At 49.7% G+C, this 23,963-nt stretch overlaps 1 protein-coding gene across 2 annotated transcripts in view; it reads right to left on the bottom strand.

The window, feature by feature from the left end:
• bcor (BCL6 corepressor) overlaps window positions 1-14,992 on the bottom strand; it is a 34,667-nt gene extending 19,675 nt beyond the window's left edge. For both annotated transcript variants that reach the window (XM_037108855.1, XM_037108857.1), the window contains exons 1-3: window positions 14,107-14,992; window positions 3,563-3,644; window positions 174-3,329 (exon numbers count right to left, since the gene is read on the bottom strand). In XM_037108855.1, coding sequence (XP_036964750.1) covers window positions 174-3,329; window positions 3,563-3,565 — 3,159 coding nt within the window. In that variant the 5' untranslated portion in view covers window positions 3,566-3,644; window positions 14,107-14,992. The remainder of the gene's footprint in view (window positions 1-173; window positions 3,330-3,562; window positions 3,645-14,106) is intronic.
• Window positions 14,993-23,963: the final 8,971 nt, after the last annotated feature.

Genomic DNA, 23,963 nt, shown 5'->3' with positions numbered 1-23,963 from the left:
GTCATACTGACTTCACTCTAACCAACCATCAACTTCAGCCCAATAAATATTGTTCTGTATGTGTGTATATATAGATATATATACACATATATATATCTATATATACACACACATATACACACGCACGCACATACACACACACACACACACACACACCAAGTTAATGATCTTACCTGCAGAGCTCTCTGTTCACGGCTCAGCTTGCTGGAGTCAGCATACAGCTCAGTGGTGACACATTTAAAGCGGTCGCCAACGTAGCCTGAAGAATTAGCAATCCTCTTGGCCAGACTGGACCTACGAGAACTTTTCGATGAAGAATGGCTACCCTCTTCGTCGTCGTCCTCATCCCCTTCTCCTTGAGACTCCCCAAGGTCAACAATACTGTCTTCCTTTTCAGTCTCCCTCTCGTGTGCCATTCCCTCCTTCAACACATCTGTGCAGTGCTGAGTGAGGTGATGAGTTCGACTGTCTCTGTCTCCTTTGTCCTTACCAGAGCTCCACTCCCCAGATGTACGGGCACAGCGCAAGGTACTCTGGTCCTGGTCTCCAGGATCTGGGCTTGGGCTACGTTCCTCTGGGCTGTCCTTTGCCTGGGAGACCTGCCCTGGAGAAGTTGGGGGAGATGTTACCCCAGGACAGTCTGTGTCCTGAGGAGCCTTTGGTTTCCCAAAGGGAGCTTCTGGCTGTCTGTCAGTGTGAGTGGGCCTCGTGGTGGGGCTCTGTCCAGAATGGACTGGATAAGGTTGGGAAAGGTGGTGGTGTTTTGGCTCATAGTCAGTCTTTGTCAGATTTTGGTTACTATGACAACATTCATTTTGGTTAACCTTGGTGGTAGTCTCAGCAGAGGGCTGTTTGTGGACTGTTGGGGTAGACTCGATATCTGTGTCTGAATGTACAAGGTCAATGCAGACAATCGTTTCTCTGGATGTTACAGAGGAAGAGGGGGTTTTGCTTTGACTTCCCCCCTGACCATGTGCTCCTGCTTCCCTATCAAGCTTAATTTGGCTTCCTTCGCCTATATCTTTCCCAGTGTTGTGATCTCTTTGGCCCCCACATTCTTCGACAGCTCCCCGGGATTTCTCCTGTCCCCTGGGCTTCAAAGCCGCATCTCCCCTTTCTGGCAGCTTGTTGTCTGAGTGAGTCTGCATCAGGGGATGGGCCATCTCCTGTGAATTGTAAGTGAGGTATTCTCCTCCTGGGCCAGCTTGGAGGTTGTGGTAGGGTAAAGGGTGTTTCGCTGCTAGGTGGGTTGGGTAAAGGCTGTTGCTGCCCAGCAGTACTGGGTGAGGGTAGACTGGGCTTTTCCCTGTAATTGGCAAGGAGTGCAGCGCCATGCCATCAGGGATAGGGTAGTGCAGGTATCTATTGGCATAAGCCAAACTGTGGTTCAGGTAAGCGTCACTTTGAGGAAGGTAAAGGTGGCCAGGAGGGTGACCATTCTCTAAACAAGTCCTCTTGTACGATGAAACCTCTGGAGTTGTTTCACCCCTCTTAGTGGTCTGGGACTTCTCTGATCCCTCTCTGTGGTGGGTGATGACCGCCGGATGTTCTGATTGACTGGGGCTGTGTTTTACCCAGTCACCATTAGATTTAGGAGAAAGAGCCCTGGAGCTGACCAGAGAGGAGTGTTGTGTGGAGGAAACATTATGGTTGGGCTCTCCTATCCTTGGACATGAGGAGCTACGTGGCTGAGGGAGAACTCTCTCCAGACTCTTGTGTTTGATGACAGAGGGTGAAGAGCCTTTGGCTTGTGAATGGCCAATGTCTGTGTTAGGCCTCGGAGAGGGGGGCAGGCCTGGTGTGTGCTGTGAATGGGAAGGAGATGGGCTGGGTACAACCCAGGAAGAGTGTAAAGTGCTTATCATCTCTGGTCTCTCTGGAACCTTTGAAGAAGTGCTGCTAACCACAGAGTGAGGATGGGAGGAAGGAGGGAGGGATACGTTTTCTTTTAGTAGTTCCCGACTAGGGGGCAGTCCATAACGTGCACCTGATGCTATAGTGTCCAGCTTTACTGGAAATCCATTTGGAGGCAGTCCAAACTCCAGCATTCTTCCAGACAAATCCAAGGGCTTCTCTGCTGAGTCTTTGGTTGCTTGTGGTTGGTGAGCTGGCCTCTCAAAACTGGGTTTTGAGGGTGACCTGCTGGGTCTCCTCTCAACTCCTACACTTCTGTGCTCAGATGCCCCATCTCTTGGCCTAGGTTTATGGGGGCTGGGCCGGGCAGGAGAGGGCTGCTCTGATGCCATGCTGCTCACAGAAAATGGATGAGGAATGGACTGCGTGGATGAAGAGGAGGCAACTATCGAAGACGTGGAGGAGGTGGGTGGTTGTCCTATCCTAGCAACTGGCCTTTGCAAATCCAGTGAGCTGTCAATGAGAGCAGGAGGGGCAGAAGGTTGGGGGAGGCGTGAAGATGCATGAGGAGAAGAATCAGCTTGCAGAATATTATTATTCCCACCACTGGTGCCACTAGTGCTAGTGCTACTGTTATTATTGTTGCTGCTAGAGCCCTTCCTGGAAGGAGGTCTGCTTGGTCTGCTGCTCCTGCTCGGCGACCGGTCTCTGTCTATAGCAGCCTGGTGGTGCTGAGGATGAGGGGAAGGTTGGTGAAGCTGCTGTGCAAATGGTGGTGCAACACCAAGCCCCTTGTCTTGGCAGTGTACCAATGATGTGGGGGCCACTGTGACTGCAGGAATCCTCATGGGGGGCGCAACCAGGGGAGAAGAGATGGGAGAAGGAGGGTAGGGGGGCATATAGTAAAGCCTCTCAGCAGCAGAGGCGTTGACATTGCCGCCCTGGGCTGCACAGAGAGAAGGGTAAGCCAGGTGCTGGGGAAGATAGGGGTTGGGTTGGCTTAGCAAGGAGGCTTTGTACATGTTTAGAGCTGCGTACTTGGATGTGTCCATAAAGGGATACATGCTTGCTTCAGGGTAAGGGCTGAGCCATGGCAGGCGAAGGTAGCTGGCACCAGCACTTGCCAAGCCCAGTTCAGATGCTTTTTCTCCAGGCCCTACTCTGCGTTCCAAGCCTAAACCTTCAGCTCCAGGAACTAGCATAGGCTTGTGGAGACCAGGCGGGGTGCCTTTGTAGAGGCCAAGGTATCCATTAGTGGGCTTACGACTGTCCAGAGCACCATCAGGCTTGTAGATGAGCTCTGGAAGACCATCCCTGTTATAAGTTAGGGGGAGGCCAGGCGTCTCTCGGCTCTTCTCTGCTGGCAGCGCTCTGATCCCTGGGTATACAACCCCACCGTGAAGACGAAGACCATCGTGCATCAGAGTGCCTCGGTCCAGCCCCATTGCTGCCAGTGGCGTTAATCTTGCATCCACCTGCAACAAAACAGGGATACAAAAGACCTAATGTGACTGATATGACAGAAATCTAATGTTCAATAAAAGTTTGGAAGCCGTGAACTATAAAACAATTACTGTTATATAAAGCACAAAGGTTAGGTTAGTTAGTTGCGTGCATGCACATAATGAAACTGATAAAATGCTTAAAATCTCATAATATTGACTCATGTGACATATGAGTCAAAATGAGCGCGAGCACAGGGACTTACCATGTTTTGTGTGATGTGGTTCCCTTGTCTTAGTTCCAGGTTGGTTTGTGCCTCAGCATCGACATCACGAACAGATGTTGCCCTGTGGAGATGAGCAAACAGTTAGCAGTCAGTGTCTTGGCTCTGCCACATATACACGCACACACCACAGCTCTGATGTCATCCCACTGCCAAAACAAAACTGGATGGCACAAAAATATCCGTTAATAAAATCTCCAAAAGATTTGTATAAATCTTCCGGGGATTTTATGTATGTCTCCAAAAGATTCATAAGTGTTTTTAATTAAAGGCCGTCCACGTAACACATACTTTGACCTGTGGTATATGCAAATGTAAATGTAAATAAAGTATCAACATGCACATTATTGCTATATAGCAATCAAATGTGGCACAGAGTTGTGTAAAGGAAATGACACACAGAGAGTACGGCAAAAGGTACAATGAAAAGAAAGATAATAGCATAGTTAGCCATAGTCATCACACCCTCCTTCTCCCTGGTGGAGACGCGGTTACGCTCTCACAGATAGACACACAAGACCACTGGAGATGAAAGCACTGTGTGAACTCCCCTTCCCTCCCCTCCCATCCGTCAACACCCCTCAGCAGCGGCGCAGCCCCCCCGCCCCAATCCTTCTATCCCCCTACCCTGACCCCCATCCTGCCCACCCTGTGGGCTAGACGTGCATTGTGGGGCCGCGTCTATTCAGTCACGTTCCTCACACACTGGTTTTTCTGTGCCCTCTCTGACCTGCTCTCTCGGCTGCCTCAGCCAGCGAAGCGAGGAAAGATTATACATCAGAGACCACTTCGGTGGGAGACCATTTACCGCCCGCCAACGCAGAGCCACAGATCAACAAACACTCACACCTATGAACACATGCAAAAGTATAGTATGCAAGAGAGAAGGAGACCAGTATGCAAAAAAAAAAATTACAATAAACCATTGATTCAGTTTGAGAAGTTATTAAAAAAAGGACAGACAAAGATTTATAAAAAAATAAATTTAAAAAAATTAAAATCTGGCCATGGAGATGAAAATTGTGTTTCTTTGTAGCACTTACTTTTGGGAAATCAGAAAAGAAATGACAATAAGCAAAAAACAGCAAGATCCCTCTGTGTGTGAAATGCCCTTTAATCTGTTTTCTATACATTTGAATTTCTTTAAAGCACTGGAGCATAACGGAGCTGTAATCTTATGGAAAGGCAATATCTAATAAGCCACAAGAAAAGAGTTACCGATTATTCATTAGTGCAATAGTGCATTTTAGGATATGACGAATGTAAAAACTGTTCAATCACATTAAATCTCAGCTTTTATCCACTTGGTGCTGATGGGGCAGGATTTCACAACTCTCTCAGACTAAACTTAAAAAGAATTGACAAAAAAAGAAAAAAAGCTGAAACAACCAATCTAAACCAAATGTCTATTTTTCACATGGTATATTTGTGCAGCGACTGTCATCAACATATGTAGCCAAGCAAAGTCAAACCATGAACAAGACCTTCATTTAAACTTTTAGAAAATGTTTAACGTGATTTTCCCAAATGTATATTTATGTTATCGTGTCACATGAAAAATGAAAGTGAAAATAAAAATCCGGATTTTAAGGAAATGTGATAATTACTTGCTTCGGCATTACATAGTGATGGATATCACAATCTTCTGAGAAAAACTATAAACAGGTAAGAAATACACTGAAAAAACGAAAGGCAAACTCAAAATATCACTCTTCTGAGCCTTGGTGACTGGAGTGGCGGCTTAATTCTAACTGAGTGGTCTTCCTAAATTCAAAAGGCTTTCTCAGAACCCTCAAACAGGTGAGAAAACAATGGAGGATGTGAAATTATTGCTCCCACTTGTAAGATTTTTATTTAAAAGGGAATCTTGAAGTTCGAATATTACATTTGAAGACTCGTTAGGGCGGGCATTTCTGCAAGGCAGTTGTTATGGGAGCCACTGCAGGAATTAAGTGGGAGGCAGAGAGAGAGAGAGAGAGAGAGAGAGAGAGAGAAAGAGAGCGAGAGAGAGAGAAGCGCTTTAAATAGTAGACGTGAAGCCTCGGCAGTGCTGAGAGCAGCAGAGAAACTCGGCTCCTCGATCATCGCAGAGAAACGCCTCTGAGCCTCGCTGCCGCGCCGCTGGCACGCCACTTTTATTGCCGTGACCCGGGGCCATTAATCAGCCTGTTGTGGGCCCCTCGGCACGGCTCCTCCCTCTCCCCCTGCGCTCCCATCCCCCAGCTCCCCAGAGCCAGTCCGGCTTCAACAACATCCGCATCTGACGGAACTGAGAGCGGTGTGCGTGTGTGGGGGAAAGTGCCTCGGCGGAGCTGCTGCGAGTGTGCTCAGAGCCACGTGTATGCGTTTCTGCAAATTACACAGACATCGTTGAGAAATCACATCACTCGGGTTTCCTGTGTCTCCTGGAGCTACACATACACACCTCGCGCTCCGTCTCTCTCTCACACACACACAGAGAGAGAGAGAGAGAGAGAGAGAGAGAGAGAGAGAGAGAGAGAGAGAGAGAGAGAGAGAGAGAGAGAGAGAGAGAGAGAGAGAGAGAGAGAGAGAGCGAGAGAGAGAGAGAGAGAGAGAGAGAACACGACGACGGAAAAAAAATAAGCCTCTTATACAGTCGCAGATGTTCAATGACATGCTGCCTTTATGGACGTTTCTGTTCAGCCTACACGTAACCTTCACCACCAACACAGCGACTGTCCTTGGGTATATACACAGCCTCCGTTAACGTCCCTTTTCTAGGAAAATACACAACTAAGAATATAAGGAGAGGAAATAATATGTTCTTGTATTGGTGAGCACAGCTAAAAACAAAACACACACAAAAAAAGATAAAGCCAGTTATCACAGGGACAGCGTGCCAACTCTGCGCTGATGACCAAGTAGCTTGCGAGGCCACGGCACCTGTTATTACCATGAAATTAATTGTGGACCTGTGAGGACGAGAGGCCGCACCGGGCCCCAAGGTCAGGACCAAGCACCAGACGGCACACCGCCCGGGATAAGACCCGGGTTTAGGATGCACGGACCCCTGAACTACACTCAGACCTCGTCGAAACTGCGCATTGGGAGGAAGAGCTCCATCGGTCAGTGTGCGATCACACACCCACTCAGGTTTTTTACACACGCTGTGTGTACTTTAGAGGAAAATAAGCGCACAAAACATTCGCCGACAGGTCTTTTTTTCCCCTGCGTTTATTAATTACAGCCGTATGGGGGAATAATATATCGACGACGTTTACATTGTATTCCATGCATTTCATTATGGGTGGAGATGATGGACTTTATGTTCTGTAAGAGGCTGTTGCATTGTGAGACTGATGCAGGACTCATAATATATGTTTTAATGTGGAGGGATTTTTCTTAACTCGTGTGCGCGCAGTGCATCTCCAGCCAGTAAACCGCCGCATTACAGTTAGACTTAATTACACTTTTGCGCTGAAGACTTTCATAATGCCTCTCAACGCTGTAGATCACATCGGCGCTGAGACTTCAAGGAGAGCGCAGCAACCTCCTCGCTAATGACAAAGCTACACGTTTTAGAGCTGCCGTTGGCCTCAAAGCTGCATTTGAACTAGATCCTGTCCACGCTGCGGTCCCAACTTCCTGCCGCACCACAGCCGACCCGGTCACACTACAACAGGACACGTCCCGGTACACAACAGTAAAGGAAACCGTGTGGAAACCTCGCCCTGCTCACGATGAATCAAAAAAAAAAAAAAAAGAAAAAGAAAAAACCCAAAACATTCGCGTCGACGACACACTACGAAGTCTGCGAACCCGCGGGCTTCAGGCACATACGTCTCAAATCTCACGGGTCATAAATGATTCCACTGAGGTCTGAACATAAAAGGGGCTTTTTGGATTAAAAACCGGATGATTTGGACGATGTTCTCGGCAGAAATCCTGCCGCGATGTCCCGTTACAAGTCGAAGGACAGCGAAGGAGAGAGAGCAACGGAGGAAAGCGTCGTGTGTTGACGCTCATCCCCGCTGCTAAGAATAGTTTGCGCAACAAACAACTCCCGACGGCCGTCCAATCCATCACAGTGGTCGGCAGCGGCAGGCAGGAGGCAGGCAGGCGGGCGGGCGGGGGGAGGTGGAGCGCAGCGGTCGGGGCTGCGTTTATAAACCAGACCGCTGGAGCGGAGCCCCGACTCGCACCATTAAACAGAAAACCACCGGGTGTTTTTTAGCGGAACCTGGTATCGCTCCGTATTCCGCTATCGTGCGCTTGTCGGGGGGGGGGGGCGAACAAGGGCAGAAGGATAGACTGATAACGAGAGGAGGAAGAGGGAGAGAAAACAAACTCGACTCTCCCTCTTTCCTGTGTTTCCTGTTTCTGACGACAATGACTTGACCTCTCGGTGACCCGTGGCACACTGGGCCTACGCGCCGGCACCGCTCATCATTTCCTCCAGGGCTCAGGCCTCCCCGTTTCCCGTGCAACGCGGCGGTTGCGTGCGCACCGGGGATGTGTGCGTGAGAGGCTGAGCTGAGGGAGGACGGAGGAGCTGGGGACGTGTTTGTGTTTGTAGCAGCACCGGCGGCTTCCTCTCTCTTCGCGGGCTCATAAAAGGACCGACTAGAAACGCAGACGCACGTTTAACGGACCCGGGGCATCGATCGTTCACAAACACCTCACTGTTTACGATCTGCTTGTTGCCCGCTCAGGTTAATCAGTCTGCACGCTAATACAGCGGGAAACCGGGAATGTGGGTCTCGCCGTGTTCACGGGAGTGTAGGCTCCCTCTCGCTCTTTGTCCCTGGAGCCCTGCCAGGCTCTCTGGAGCGCAGAGCTCTGATCAGCTCTAAAAAAATGCAGTGTGACGCAGGATAATCTCCGCAGCGACGGGGGTGGGGGTGGGGGGCATAAACACGGATTAAATGAGGGCGCGCGCGCGCACACACCCTCGCGCCGCGGTGTGTGTGTGTGTGTGTGTGTGTGTGTGTGTGTGTGTGTGTGTGTGTGTGTGTGCCCCCGCAACGAAAGGAATTCTGCACACACCGCCGGTGAACAAAATAGAAATCAGCGGGAACAAATCTTAGAAAACACACAAAGAGCGCGGACCAGAACTACAGCCTGACTACTAAGTACACAGCCTCGGGCCACACTCTCACCAGCATCGACACCGCGCAGCATAAAGGCGGAGAGCGCCGGAGAGCACGCGTGCCCAATTTTAATTGTTATTGATTATCAGGCTGACGTGTGCCAAATGGTCCGATTGATCATTTCAGTGTCGACTCGAGAGTGCAATCTATGGGAAGTTGACTGTTTGTCAGTGATGTAACAGCAGCGGGTGAAGAGACGGAGGAGATGGGAGCTGTAGAGACGCTGCTGCCGCCGCTGCTGCTGCTGGAGCGCGGAGCTGGAAGGAGCCAGCGGCGTCTCCTCAGCTGTCACATTATTAGCGACCGAGCTGTAAACAAGAGGCCCCTGCGTCCTCCCGGGCCGCTGCACAGCCGCATGCAAGTCGGTGCACGGTTCAGCCCCCCCTCCCCACTCTGCATCACGGCCGTCAACAACGGCGACATTGTGAGGCCCCCCGTGCTGTCACTAGGGCCCGGGCGGCGGCTGCTGAACTGCCTCTATTCATCCCGGGCCAAATGGGGACTAAATGGCCCTTTATGCCACCAAAGGACCCGATTGTAATAGGGATGCGCATGCATGAGTCGGCCCGCGTTTACCGGAGGTTTCTTGACTTTCCTTTGAAATGCTGGCGCTGCTTTCATGTGCTGGATGTTCCTAATGAAAGCACATGACGCTAAAAGTATCCCCCCCCCTTCCGTACGCACGGCCCCTCCCGCCTTATAGGATGAATAGTCCGTGTAGAGAGGAAGCTTAATTTTGGGTGGTGCGTAAAGACGTAAATTAGGCTAAAGGAGTCAGTTGAAACAGGTGCTGCATCAGTATGAGGTAAACCCAACTCCCACGCCTCTGACGCAGCCTAGATTTCTAGCTTTTTAAAAGGTCACACATGAGTGACACACGAGGAGGTGATACTGCCGTGGCCTGGATCCAATATGTTAAAAATAAGACTCATTCTTTACCCGAATGAGCTCGGGGTGCTCACTGATGATTCCCCCCCCACCCCACCCCACCCCGAATCGCGGTCAAGCGCTTTATAGCCGACACGAAGTCCGGCGTGCCATCCAAACGGCAGATAACACATTCCTGCTTTGAAGACGGTTGGTGTAATAAACTCCCATCGCCATCAGCCCGCTGCCAAGCGTCTGTGGGATTTCGTCAGTTAGATAGATAGACGCCCGAGGCAGCCGACATCTAAAAACAAACGAGGAGGCCTGATCAAGACCGAGCCTGCAGAGACTCAGAGGAGGGAGGTGAGGCGTGCCATCATTACTCGGCTGCTAAATCAATCTTCCGATAGGCCAGAGAGAGGTCAAAACTAAATACAATCACAGTGGGATTTACAGCCCCCTCTATTCGCGGCGCGTCGGGCCACACTGGATCTAATTATCAGCCAAAACATTTAAGTCCAAATGTGACTTTTTGGAGACGTGATTATCAGACTTTATGGGAGATCAGCTAAATGAGTGAAAACTGGACCAGCGCCTAATCAGCAACATGACAATAACTTTAAACGTGTCAAAGAGGAGAGAGAAATGTGCTGTCCCCCCCCCCCCGTGCCGCCCCGGCCGCCTCCGTGCCGCTGAAACAGCACCGGAGACCGACACGTCTCTGCAGGGAAGTGATCCGTGCGCTCCAGACCTCGTCGAAACAAAAAGCTTTGTGGAGCGCTGAGAGAGAGCGAGAGGAGGGAGGCGAGGGAGGGGGAGAGAGGGGGGGGAGGGGGAGGGGGGACGGCTCTCCCGTTTCATCGCGAGGTCCCGGGAGGCCAGCACGGAGCATAGCTTCAATCAAACCGTGACGTCTCCTCCGGGAGCTGCGCAGCGCCTGGAAAACCGATCTCTCCTCGGCTCTCTGCCGTGCCTCCGCTTTTGTTCACACGCACCTCGCCTCAGCAGCGAGCGCAGCGCCGGCAGCGACGACACTGTTGTTTTTCTTTTTCTTTTTTTTCCCTTTTTTTCTTTTTTTCTATCCAGGCGTGAGCGAGAGAGGGGAAAAAAAACAAGCGCGACGACAATAACACGGAGCTCACGTCTCCGGCTGGAGACAAAACACAACACTTCTTTTGACGAATTGTCCGACACATTAGAACACGCAGAAGTGGTCCGATGATTTTATTGACGTGCTCTCTACGTGTGCTTAATACCCCCCACCCCCACCCCACGTGGTGCCTATTGATTAGAGAAGCGGACAAACATCAAGTTAATGGGTTTAAAATGGTGGTCGTGATGCCTATACACGCAGAGGGACCCCCCCCCCCGGCAGCACCACGCTGACACATCCACTGTCACACATCACTCAGCACGACAATATGTCCCAGCAGGCACGGGGGCTGGTGTTACGTTCAGGTGACCCCCCCCAATCCCCTCACAAGTGAATTTCTCCTCCACGTAATGCTGTATAAATGGGATTACGAGGTGTTAAAGCACCCATTCACACGTGAAATCCTCAGACTGATAACATTTTGGTAAAGTACGTGGTTGATTTGTATTGATTGACTGCCCGCACGTGGTGAGACGAGGCTGACAGAGGCGAGGGGGGGAAATCTTTGATTAGTTAAGTCATTTCTAATTAGCAGAAAAGCCTAATGAATTAAATGAGCTCATTTTGTCTGAGGACCACCCTTGAGCCGCACCGTGACACCTAACGCGGACCTGAGCAGTGACACGGGAGGAAGAAGGAAAGAAAAAACAAAACAAAACAAAAAAACAGTGAGTGTGTCAATCTATGTTAAGCAGCCCTCCCCCTCTGTGTTCCAACACCTGGAAAACAGATCAGCCCCGCACTGACATCACAGCACACAGTGGAAAAATGATGCGCAAAACAGTCCGACGGGGCTCCACTATAAATAAACTCGGCCCACACAAAATGTGAAGTATTTGTTTTGCGCTTCCACAACACGCACCGCTCGTGGAGGGAACAGACTGTATTACCAAAAACATCAGACATGGCAGTTTAAAAACCATACTCATTAGGCTCTTTGGCGCGAAGTTTGTGGGTTATTAAGAAGAAGGGCCGAGGAGGTGCTTGAAGGCATCGCAACCAAAGATTATTGTAGTCACGGAGGATGTCGGGTTTTTTTCTTTTTTCCTTAGTGAGAAATTCATAGGATGCGACCAAAAAATGGCAACCGAGACGAAGACAAAGAGCAAAACACATGACAGCGAACAGTCTAATTATTTTCCACCAAAAACAAATCTCCATGCGAGGAAACAAGTCGAACAACGTGTTATCTGGACAGTTTGGTTAATAATCAGCCACATGGTGTTACGGATCACTGATCTTAATCCTGAAAACGAAGGATTAAGATCAGCGATGACTGGTGTTGTTTTGCGTCTACATTTAAATAATAATAATAATAATAATAAAAATTGTCACGTTTAGCTCGACGTTATCGCAACAACCCTCTACAGTGTCACAGCACGGCCGAGCCTTCATTTGAATACAATTAAGATTTAATTCTGTATCAAATCCCCCCTTCGTCCACCCCTGAAGTGGCCTCCAGCTGCCCGCCCCTCCACCAGTTAATCCCCCCTCGCTCTGCTCCCTCGAAGGGTCCCGACACGATGTCCTGCGCGCTCTCTCCGCGTTACGAGCGAATTCTCCGCTGTACCTCATCCCGCGCGGATTGGCTGCCGGGGCTGAAGTGGTCTTTTAGTAGCTGCTTCCCTCACTAAGATCGTCAATGAGCTGGAGCCAGCCAATATGAGGCACATCGATTGTCCTAAGAGAGCGTCCCCCTAATTAGTGCCCGTGTGGCTCCAGGACAGGCAGCAAGGCGCGGCGGCACGGGAGGGGAAACTCCCGCGACGGAGACAGCGCGATTCCTGCCGAGGGAGGCGTCTCGGGTTAAAAGCCGCTTTGCCGGTCGTGTAACGCAGCCGACGTGGCCCGCAGAGGCGCTTTAAAGGAATCGTTAGGGAGAGACGGTTCAGGTTGGAAAACATCCAACACGCCCTTGCAGCACTTATTTCAATTAAACAGCAACTTTGAAAGAAGTGGCTCGTACCGATCGCTGCCGCACACACTGATGCAGGAGGAGCGTGTCTGGAAGAAGTAGGAAAAAAAATAAATGTTTTAATGTTGATTATAGAAGGGGAGAAATGTGTGGATTGGATTATTGCAAAGCGGCTTTGAATTCGTAAAACCTCGCCAAAGCTAGTCGAGCGTAAAAAAAAAAGTACAGCGACAGTGAGCAGTGGCACTTTTGGAAACTATTTTTTTTTTAATATATATTATTAAAGAGTCCGGGGCGGCACTTTCCCCTGACGGAGAGGAGAGCAGCACGTATCGGAGCTGCAGGGGGGAGGGGGCCCTGACTGGCCCGATCCTCCGTGCGCGAAGGATTTTCCCCCGCAATGAAAAGACGAGTCTCACAGCAAGCCTGCGTGCGAGAGGGGAAGACAACAAGCTGTAGCGCAAAGTCATATCGGAGAACACCTGCAAGACATGAACTGTGTGTGTGTGTGTGTGTGTGTGTGTGGCACGATGCCAGAGCGGTTTCCATCAACTAGACAGGAAGGTGAGCGGTGCAGTCCCGTCTCCCTCCCCCAACACCTTTCCCCCAACACCACCTTTGGGACTGATGAGACGACTGATCAACGTCCACTCAGTCCAAACAAAGCCCCCCCCGACACACACACACACCTACGAACACACACACACACACACACACACATACACACATACACACACACACACCGCGGGGATGCCCTCCAACTGAACTGAACCGTGTATAAACGGAGCAGCGCCGCTCGCTTCCCTTTGGCAGGGCGAGGCTGAATTCCGTAACCTTGTTTAGCGCAGAAGCTCCGTGTGCGCGCACGCACACGCGTACATACACACTCCCACCCTCGGCCTACAGGCACTCACACAGACACACGCGCGCGCGCGCGCACCCACACACAGACACACACACACTTCGTCACTCAACAGAGTGCGAAAAGCCTGAATATTCACCATCGAGGACGGCGCCACTTTCAAGTCCGCTAATCTCTGGGACGTCCTTCTCACCTTGTGTAAAGGCCAAGCTCACGGTCGGATCATTATGAGTGTGTGTGCGTGTGTGTGTGCGTGTGTGTGTGTGTGTGTTATTTATCAACCACATGCCACTGCCCCGCCGAAACGCACAAAGACCACCCTATGCGCTATTCTTAGAAGTGGCCGATCCTCTCCCAGTCTCTGCGCGGCGTTTAGACTCTGCGCTACAAGAAGCCCGTCTTTGGTTTAAAAAAAAAAAAAGAAAGAAAGAAAGAAAAGAAAAAAAAACACGCCACATGAAAAACACTGGGTCATTTAACAGCGGCTCGGCTGTTACAGCACTATTTACAGAAACCAGAGCGCCGTGCGTTTTCTCACCTCACGCGGGGTATTTCACATCACCACAGACACACGCGAAAAGAAAAACACATTTTGGATTTTGTCATTGCTCGCCTCACCTGGTTAATTGGTGCTAGTTCCAGCCGCCGTCCGTGCGCCTCAACTCACGCCTTTTTCCTGTTTTTTCCCCCAAGTTAACTAGGAGGACAGCGATCCGTGCGTACGTAGACTGGCCCGGTTACGGTCCTGTCTGCTGGAGACAGACAATCCCGACCACAGGGAAGAAGAAAAACAAAAACAAAAACAAAACAAAACAAAAAAAACAACTCAAAGTCTCTAACAGGTTATCCACTTGTCACGAAACAAAACAAGTCTTACGAATAAAGCTCTTGGTCCTTATTCTATTGTCTAAAGGCAACTCTCATCCAGTACCTTTTATTTCAAGCGGACTTTTTTGCCCCTGCGAATGTCACTTGGGTAGCCATAAAGCAGCCAAAAAAAGATCCTGCGCGGAGGAAAAACAAACGGGATAGAGAGAAATCCACAAAAGAGGGGAAAAAAGGTCCTTTAAGTGGGAGACTCGGTGCGCCGTGTGGCCCGGGCCCCTGAAGGATACAGGTGGCGAGGTCGGCGGACTCGCGGAGAAATTAATTCAGCTCGGCCGTACCTCGCAGCAGCGCCATGTTGGGTTTCAGCGGAGCACGCCGTCCTCGGAAAAAGCCCCTTTCTCCCGCTCGCCGTCACTCCATGTCCTCTCACGCGGCGGAATCCGTTTCTCGGAAGGTTTGCTGAAGGTTATTCCGTGTCGCTTCCCGTCCCGCGTTTTCTTCGACGAGCGCGGACGGAGAGAGAGAGAGAGAGAGAGAGAGAGAGAGAGAGACAGCCCCGGTTCGCACCGAGGACGCACGGAGCCGTACGGGGAGTGCCGCACAGAATGGATGAACGCTGCCGAGACCGAGCGACTCGCTCCACTCCCACTCGCGCAGACTCTACCCAGAAGGCCAGTCGGGAGACCGCAATTACCATAAGCCTCCAGCGCACGGCACTGGCTGCGCGCGCACGCACACACAGCCGAGACACACACACACACAGACGAACACGGGGAAGCGCACACACATACACACACAGCGGAGACAGACACACACACACACACGAACACGGGGAAGCACACACACAGACAGGCTCCGCTGAAAGTCCAAAACAGGAATAGGCGAGGTTTTTAACAGCAGAAATACGGCAGGAAACGTAGTAGAAGTGACACTAGATAGTAAAAAATAATGATAGCGGGGCGAATGCTTTGCGGACGAAGGTAAAAAATGGAGTTAAATGTTATAAAAACGGAAGGTAAAAGAGCGTAAATAGAGCTCGATCTGAAGTTTAATTTACGTCTAGGGAGACAAAGAAACGCACATCTTTTCGCTGAAGGCAGTTTTGTCTAATATGAACACGACATACAGTGTGATGGAGGACGGTCATAACACACACTGTGACCCGCCGGGTGTCCGTCTAATGAACACTGCTGACCGCTCGTCAAGTTTTACATATCATACGATGCTTTGTATATTAAACAAAAAACATACATTATGAATACATCCAATTAAAGGTCAGTTTAGTTTTTTTTTTCCGTCCTCCATACCAACCAGATAAATGCTGAAAAGGTAAATCTGTGAAGCACGAGGCTACAGAGAGGGGAGGGGGGGAGAGAGAGGGGGGAGAGTGGGAGAGGCAGCTCAAGGCTGGGGCACATCTGTTAAGGCTCCCATGTCAAGTGAAGGAGGAGGAGGAGGAGGAGGCTATGAATATCAAGCCTGAGGTGTGTGTGTGCATCATGTGCCTGCGTGTGTAGGGGAGAGCGAGAGAGAGGCCAGCAGACAGACAGACAGACAGACAGACAGACAGACAGACAGACAGACAGACAGACAGACAGACAGAAGCAGAGTAGGAGTAGGAAAAGCGAGGGGGACTTGGACGTGGAAGGTCTGGCTGCGTCTGCCACAGCTGTTGGAAAGTGGGAGTCAAAGCAGGACGGGTCATACACAAACAAACACAAAGCACTCCATACAGACGCACTGAAGAGCTCATCTCTGAGGGCAAACTGTCCAAAAGTTTGGAGACTGGGTCACTAAAGCGGAAGAGCAGATGAAAAGGGGGAGAGCGTTGGTGAGATGAGAAGAAGGCTGGCTGCGTTCACGGAATAAAAAAAAACTCCAGGGTCTCTCTCTCTCTCTCTCTCTCTCTCTGGATGAAAGTCCCCGGCGTCTGAGTTCCACGGACGAGCAATCTGAATTTCAATTAAATCCAGGGTGAGTTTCCAGGCACCTCTGCTCTTACCAGCCCCCCCACCCCCCACCTCTCATAGCTGGGAGTCGCCCACCATGACCACAGCTGCTAAACCACAAGGCAGCTGAGCGTCAAGACCACACTGAGCTGCCTACGTCTTGAAACCACTGTCAACGCGTGAAAAGGACAGAGCAGAAGCAAAGGGCTCAATGTTGTGTTATCAGCCGGTTTGACAGTCGTTATTAGCTATCATGTTATGGATTAGATGCAACAGAAAGTCATCTTCTTCATTTTTGTTTACTGTCACACAGCGCTGAACCAGCCTCTGGTCATTTTTACCCAGAGGTTCTTCCCCGGAAGGCCACCACTTCCAGATTTTGTCCACTCACAAGGCTCATTTTAGAGAGAGACAAGTCAAGCTTAATGTGGCTGGAGGGGCCAAGAGGAAGAGAAAGAGATGCTTCATTGGAAATGAGCAGTGTTTCCACCGCAAGAGCCGTCCCCAGAGGCTCAGGGCCTTCAGAGTATGTCAGTGCGTTTCCACAGCAGGGACCGGGGTCTGCTCAGGGTTAGTACTTTCCAAAAGTACAGGAACTTTGGCGGCTTTATTGGTGTTTTTTTAAATTTTTTTTTTCATTCCGCTTCAACACGTCAACACGGTGATGCAGAAGAAAACAGAGGACAGACAGACCCAAGACAAAGTTGCTGGTACTGTTTTTGCACAAAAACAAGGAGTAAAAAATAGCATCTATAACATCACATAGACTGATTATTGATCATTATTACATTATCATATTAAGCATATTTCAATGTCTGATTGCCAACAAAACGATAAAGATTTAAAAATGTCACATTTTGACTCTGCTGCAGCATTCCCTCTCTGTCTGTGGTCACAACTCTGCCAAGTAACTACCAACTATAGTCGTCAAGTAAACGTTGTGGAGTGGAGGCATAGAGTAGCAGAGAATGGAAATACCAAAGCACCTTAAAGTTGTACTTAAGTGGTGTACGTTATAGTTAGGTTACATTACTGGTCACTGCAAATGTTGCCACTTTTTGACACACTGGGTTCCAAATATAAGACACGGTCACCTCGGTTACTAATAGTCGGTGTCAGCCCCTCAGCGCGCCTCACTTCTGCTGCTCCTCAGGCCGGTGGTTGAAATGCAGACGAGAGCAGGCTGAGGGAGCCTCTTAGTTCCTTGAAAAGCAGTTCCTGGTACTAAAGAGTTCAGAGAGGAAACACGGCTCCAGTCGGTGATTCAAGTCCCTTTCAGGGAGCTGAGAGCACAGACAGCGGAACACACGGGACCGTTCGGCGGACTTTGTCTTTAGGCTCGGGGCGGTGACAGCGTGACAGGAGACATTTTGATGTGAGCGCCTGCACCCGCAAGAAATGCGCTCCAGAACACCCTGAACTCCCCTGAAACAGAAACGCTGTCACCGACACCTTCTGCGAGTTGGTTTTGCCGTGTTCCCGCCACTCCACCACAACGCCAATGAATCTTAGAGGAGAATCAACTTCTTCTTTTTTTTGTTTCTTTTAGGTTTTCTATCACGTTGTTAAAGCAAGTCCCCATCTGCTTCAGGTGTTTAGGAAAACTCTGCAACGCTGTTTTGCTGTGAAGCTCCAGAAATGTTTTGTGGACTACAAAACTTCACCGGACTTTCCATCGGCCTGGTGGTGGTGGTGGTGGTGGTGGGGGGGGGGACATATCAATATTTAGGTACTTTTTTGTCCAAAAAAACCTATTTGGTGAACAAACTCTCCAAACGGTGCATTCTCCATAAGCGCAAGGTGAGATGTAAACAACAGAATGGCAGCAGCACCAACCTATTCCCACTCTTCATGTGGTCACGTAGTGGCAGCTGGCATGTGCCGAGCTGCTCTTGCCCTACCTGCATACCTGCGCTCTGCAGTGGAAACAGAGCAGTGTTTGGATTTGCAAACACATCCTATTGTCTGTAGAAACATGCAAACATGCATTTCCCCGGGAAGTGCACCACCATCTTTTAGCCTTGGCAGTGGGAGTGTCACTCTTCGCGCAGTTTGCCACATTGCACCATATGTCCCATTCACTCTCCCTGCCCAGATTTCTGCCAGGTGAGATCCAACCTGGCAACCCCTACTGCTCACTTCGCAAGCCCCCCCCCATGTGTGACGTTGGTGTACATACAGGGCAGTGTGTGGCGCTTTCAGAGCTGCCAGCAGGGAGGCCGAGTCGGGGAGATGCTCTCTTCTTAGCCACAATTTAATATTAACTGTAAAGTCAGTGAGAGGTCAGGCAGGAAAACGCAGAAATCTCCCGTGGCACAGAGGTCTGAGGTAGGTGACGTCACACATTAATAATCACGCTGAAAGGTCAGATGGGTGTTGGGAGCCCACACGGCCCACAGGACTGGGTCTTCCTCTTCCCGCAGCTCTGACTCAGAGGGTGTAAAAAGGCAAACAGCTCCCCTCCATCGCTCACCGGAAAACTGGATTAAGATGAATGTTGCTCAGAGTAAGCGCAGAGCAGACAAAAAAAAAAAAACAGTTGTAGACAGAGAGAAAGGCACCTATACCGAGAGTCTGATGGAGACACGAAAACATGGCTGCAGAGTGGGCGCAGGCCCTTTTATGGCTGCACTTTTACGACTGTGTGTGAACTTTGTGGTTTGAGGAGCCAGTCTGAGAACAGCGTGTGCCTTTGAAAAGGCTCCTGTTGGATAAGGCGACAGCAAAACGCTCAAATCCGCGATCCGTCCTCTGGCTGTCAGGGATTCAGGCAGAGGTGTGTGTCTTGTATAAACCAAAACACACACACACACACACACACACACACACACACACACACACACACACGCGTGCGCCGGAGCAGCACTCTGGGAGGTCACGGTGATTCAGCCATCTGCTGTTGCAATCAGACACTGAAGCGGTGACCCGACACACACACGCACAAACACACGCAGACATACACACACACACACACACACACACACACACACACACACACACACACACACACACACACACGTGTGCGTGGCAAGTTCAAATGTGCGCACCGACATACACACACCTTCAGCGCACGTTCAGCCTAATACACACACGCTTTCCTCAAAACGCACACACAAATACAGAGCGCTGGCTTCCAACACAGACGTGAGCACGACGTTGCGTTCCCGCACAAACACACACTCACACACACACACACTCGGGCACGGGCACTCTCAGCCCGGCCGGCTCAGATTGCAGGAAGCTCTTTGCACGCAGCTCAGTCCACAGCAGCCGGTACTAATCAGCACAATCCACCTGCAGATCGTTATGGATCGCTTACTGTCTGCAGCTCACGCGGCCACAAACACACACACGCGCACACAGACTTTCACGAAAACTCGCAAGCACAATCGATAGATCTATACTTGAACACACTTAGAGAGTCTCCTCGTGATGCTGAGCAGGGCTCGCGTCAGTTTGAAAATCACCCACAGCTCCAGTAATGTGTTTATGATGACTCACTGTGTGTTTATGACAGACTTCACATTGAGTGTATCAACTGTTCTCAATCCATTTTCTGATCTGAAATCAATCTAGGTTCGTGTCAGCAGTGGGAAGTGTCCTCGGACGGGCTACTGGAATATCAACACGACGCCGTGTTTTGTTTTGTTTTTTTAATTATTATTTATTTCTCCCACGCGCACGCTGTCGCACGCGCGGGGCACGCACATCCGTGCAACCCCCCCACCGGTGTTGTAGGGCTAACCGGTTCCCCACAGGCGCGCCACGCTGCGTTAGCGCGGCCTCACCGGGGATAATTACAGCCTGGTGCGGCAGGGCGAGCGTGGCTCCGAGCCAAACACTGCTGCTCCGCTCTGCTCTGCTCTGCTCTGCTCGGAGAGGGAAGTGGGAGAGACACAGACAGAGAGAAAGAGAGAGCGAGGGAGAGGGGGAGAGAGAGAGAGAGAGAGAGAGAGAGAGAGAGAGAGAGAGAGAGAGAGATTATTGGAGCAGTGAGAGACATGGACCTATAGATTACGCCCTAATCAATAGGCTGCTAAATTCATCGATGCGATCAATCAGTGGCCCCGTGACATGAAATAACGAGTGCGATCAGTCACTCTCGTCTTATTCCGACCTTGGGGATCACAAAGCGGCGACCCCCCCCCCCCCACTCCCCCCTTTCCCCCAAACCGCGGGCGGAAAGGTTGAGCAGCAGTCGCGTCGTTGTTTTTTTTTTTTTTTATTTAGAGAATAAAGATTAAAACCTTCAAACGAACCTTATCTGAGAGGAAGGAGAAGCGGCGGCGGCTCTCAGCGCAGCACAAGAAAGATCCCCCCTCCTCCCTCCCTCCCGTCTCCCTCCTCCTCCTCCCCTCCTCCTCCTCCTCCTTCTCTCTCGTCTGTCGGCCTCTGTCGAGTTCCGCTCATAACCTCGCCACCCACCCTCCCAGTTCCCCGCCTCTCCCTGCTTTCCGCTGCTGGCGGGGAGCGCACACACACACACACACATTTACACACATACACACGCTTACACACACACACACACACACACACAGAGCGAGGGAGACGCACACACTCCTCTTTATAGCTCTCTCGCTCTGACACGCACCCACAAGCATGCACGGCCTTGCGCGCACACACAGACACACACACAGAAGCGCACACACACAGAGGCGCACACACCGACACACACACAGAAGCGCACACACACAGAGGCGCACACACCGACACACACACAGAGGCGCGCACACACACACACACACACACACACACACACACACACACACACACACACACACACACACGCAGATGACACACAGGCAGGCAGGCAGCGTCAATAAAAAGCCCAGCGCTGTGAGAGGCCGCCGGCACTCCACTCCCCCCTCCTGCCACTGCGATTAGCGGAGGCTGGCTGGCTGGGGAGAGGCGCCCCTCTGTTATCTGGGGCGGTGGCAGCCTGTGTGTGTGTTGAGAGAGCGAGCGAGCGAGCGAGCGAGAGCGGAGAGGGAAGATTAATTTAACTCTTTCGGGGCCGGATCGCAGCGCTCGGAGCTCCGCTGGCTGCTGCACTCCGCTCAGGCAGCAGCAGCAGCAGCAGCAGCAGCAGCAGCAGCACAGAGGAGCCGCTATTAGAGAGGATGGAGGGAGGCAGAGAGGAACAATAAAACACGCGCGTCTCCACAGATACGTGTAAGCAGGGGCACAGCCGCGGAGGTCGTGTCCTCGCTGATATTTCAGGGAATCTGAGGGGGTTATTCAACAATTACACGCAGGCTGTTCCAAGTACTGATTATCAAGGCTGGAGATACTGATCGTTTTCCGACTGAATATTAATATTGGTGGAAGGAGGATTTAGTATTCTCCACCAGAGCCACAGCGCAGAGAGAGCAGGAGAGAACATCCACAATAGAGTTTAATCGATTAATCAGTCAATGGATTAAGAACACGCGTGACGTAATAATGTTTATTTTTTTGATATTGGACAAATCAGAGGTTTTGGTTTTTTCTCTATATGTCCTCGGCTTCTGGACTGTAGGTTGGGCAAAATTATGCGAAAATCACAGTTACATTGACACATGGAGTTAGGGATTTTGGTGGTGGGGTTTAAATACTCCGAAAAGAAATTGAACTGAGTTTGGTTTGTGACCAGCTGAAAATGTTCTCAGTGGACAGGGAGCTTTTTTTGGGGGGGGGGGGATTTCGACTCTTGAGTTCAATATTTGTAAGTGGTGCTAAATGTAATGGCTGTGTCTAATAAAAAGGCACAAATCGGCACTGGGGAAAAAATACTTAATGAAAAGCAGCCCGAGTGACTTTTTGATTGGAACATTTAACTAAACGTTTAAATTAGTCTCATTTGAGGCTTTTGCCAAGCTGGGACATACACTCAAGTTAAAAAAAACAAAAAAAAAAAAACCTCACCACCTATTGATGAGACTGAGAAATCCAAATGATGATTTTTTTTTTCTCATTACATTTACTGCACATCATGTTAGTCAGATAACCTTGAAGCCAATTACATTACTTCCCCTCATTAGCATTGAAAGCTCTTGTAAACCACAACATTATTACCACTCTAACTGACTATAACATGTGAAGGTGTTTTTTTTTTATTATAAAAAATAAATAAATAATCTTTTCATATACTTGCATTTACAATTCCTCAAAATGCAGCTGCTGCACGATTGAGGAGCTTTAATCAGTTTTGCTCTGAGCCAGTGATCGCAGACTCAAGGCCACTGTCAAGAGGAGAGTCTCTCTATTTAAGGCCATTATTAAAATCCAGGTTCCAGCTTCACATTTTCAGGTTGTTGCTTCCATTTAAGTCACGTCAGCATGAGGTTTTATGTATTTCTATATTCTTTTGTCCATGAACTGAGCTTCTGTGCTTGCTCGTGCACTGTGAGCGGGGGTCGAAACAGGAATTATCGTTTAACGCAGTTCCCCTTTATCGTATTTGTGTAGCATTTGCACGTACCCACTCACTTACTGGCAGGATTAACCTGTGTGGGAGGCCCCTGGGCAAAAATTTGCTAATGAGCCCCCGTTGTCTTGAAACTTTAGCTTGACACAGGCTCCCCCCACCCCCACGACTGTACAATTACCAAGAACTGTGGTGAGTAACACATGGTGAACACAGAGCCTTTGGAGCCAGGATATTAGTCCTCTGGGAAATAGAAAGTGGCTATATCTGGGTTTTCTGCACTGTAAGTGAGGTAAAGAAAGAAGAAAAAGTCAATAGAATGAAATGCTTCTCTTACTGTCCACATGTCTCACGGGAGGCACCGAAAACAGCAAGACATGCAGCGTTTGTCTGCATATCCACAGTCTGAAATCCAGCTGTTGCGCTGGGTGGCATTTTTCTTCATTACAGCAAACATGACCACTGTAGTTAACTTGAGTTAGACCCAAACACACAGCGTCCTGCTGAAAAAAAACAAATACTCAATAGGGCCCCAAATTTTATTAATCCACATTTGAAAATGACCAACCAACAAATCCAAATAATATTCAAATTATATCATCAGCTGTGGGTATCGTTACAACTGCAGCCGATAAACAGAGCTGGAAATATGAAGACAGATTGCTTTTTACCGACCTACAGAGCCAGGCGTGTTGTCAGCGGTCTGGGCGGTGTACAGACCGTGCAAAAATGTGAAAATATTGGTTATATTATCAGTTCAGACCATGAGAAGCATGGAATATTTGGTTATCCGCTGAATACAAATCCATACCATACATCCCCGCTAAAAACAAATCATGGAGCCTCTTATAAAAATAAAACCACACATATATTTGGGACCTGTTCTTAGATATAAATGTATTCAGTTGGAACAAATGGGCTCACAGGGCTGAGTGCCACAGACGGGGTGAAGGGAAGTTTGAAGCTCCTGAGAGGTGGAATAACACAGTTTCAGTCTCTCATGGGATTTACTGATGTTAAGCTGAAGTTTTTGCATCTGCTAAAAATGGTCTTCTTTTATGTCTGTATGGGGAGAAAAAAAAGGAGGGGGGGGGAGTTCTACACATTCATAAAATCATATATGGCAGCCCTGTAAAGCTCTGCTTCAACACCAACAGCCCGGAGCAAAAAGGAGCTCATTAAAACATCAGATGTAAAGGGCTGCACAACAATTTGGGGGTCAATTATTTATACTTTGAAGACGTCACTCACGCAAGCTGTAATCTCCCCCACTAACCTTCTCCAGCAGCCTC

This window comes from Acanthopagrus latus, chromosome 9, assembly GCF_904848185.1.
Source record: "Acanthopagrus latus isolate v.2019 chromosome 9, fAcaLat1.1, whole genome shotgun sequence".
Taxonomy (NCBI): domain Eukaryota; kingdom Metazoa; phylum Chordata; class Actinopteri; order Spariformes; family Sparidae; genus Acanthopagrus; species Acanthopagrus latus.
Note: the sequence above shows the minus strand (reverse complement) of the source record. Positions and strands in the feature narration are given on the sequence as shown.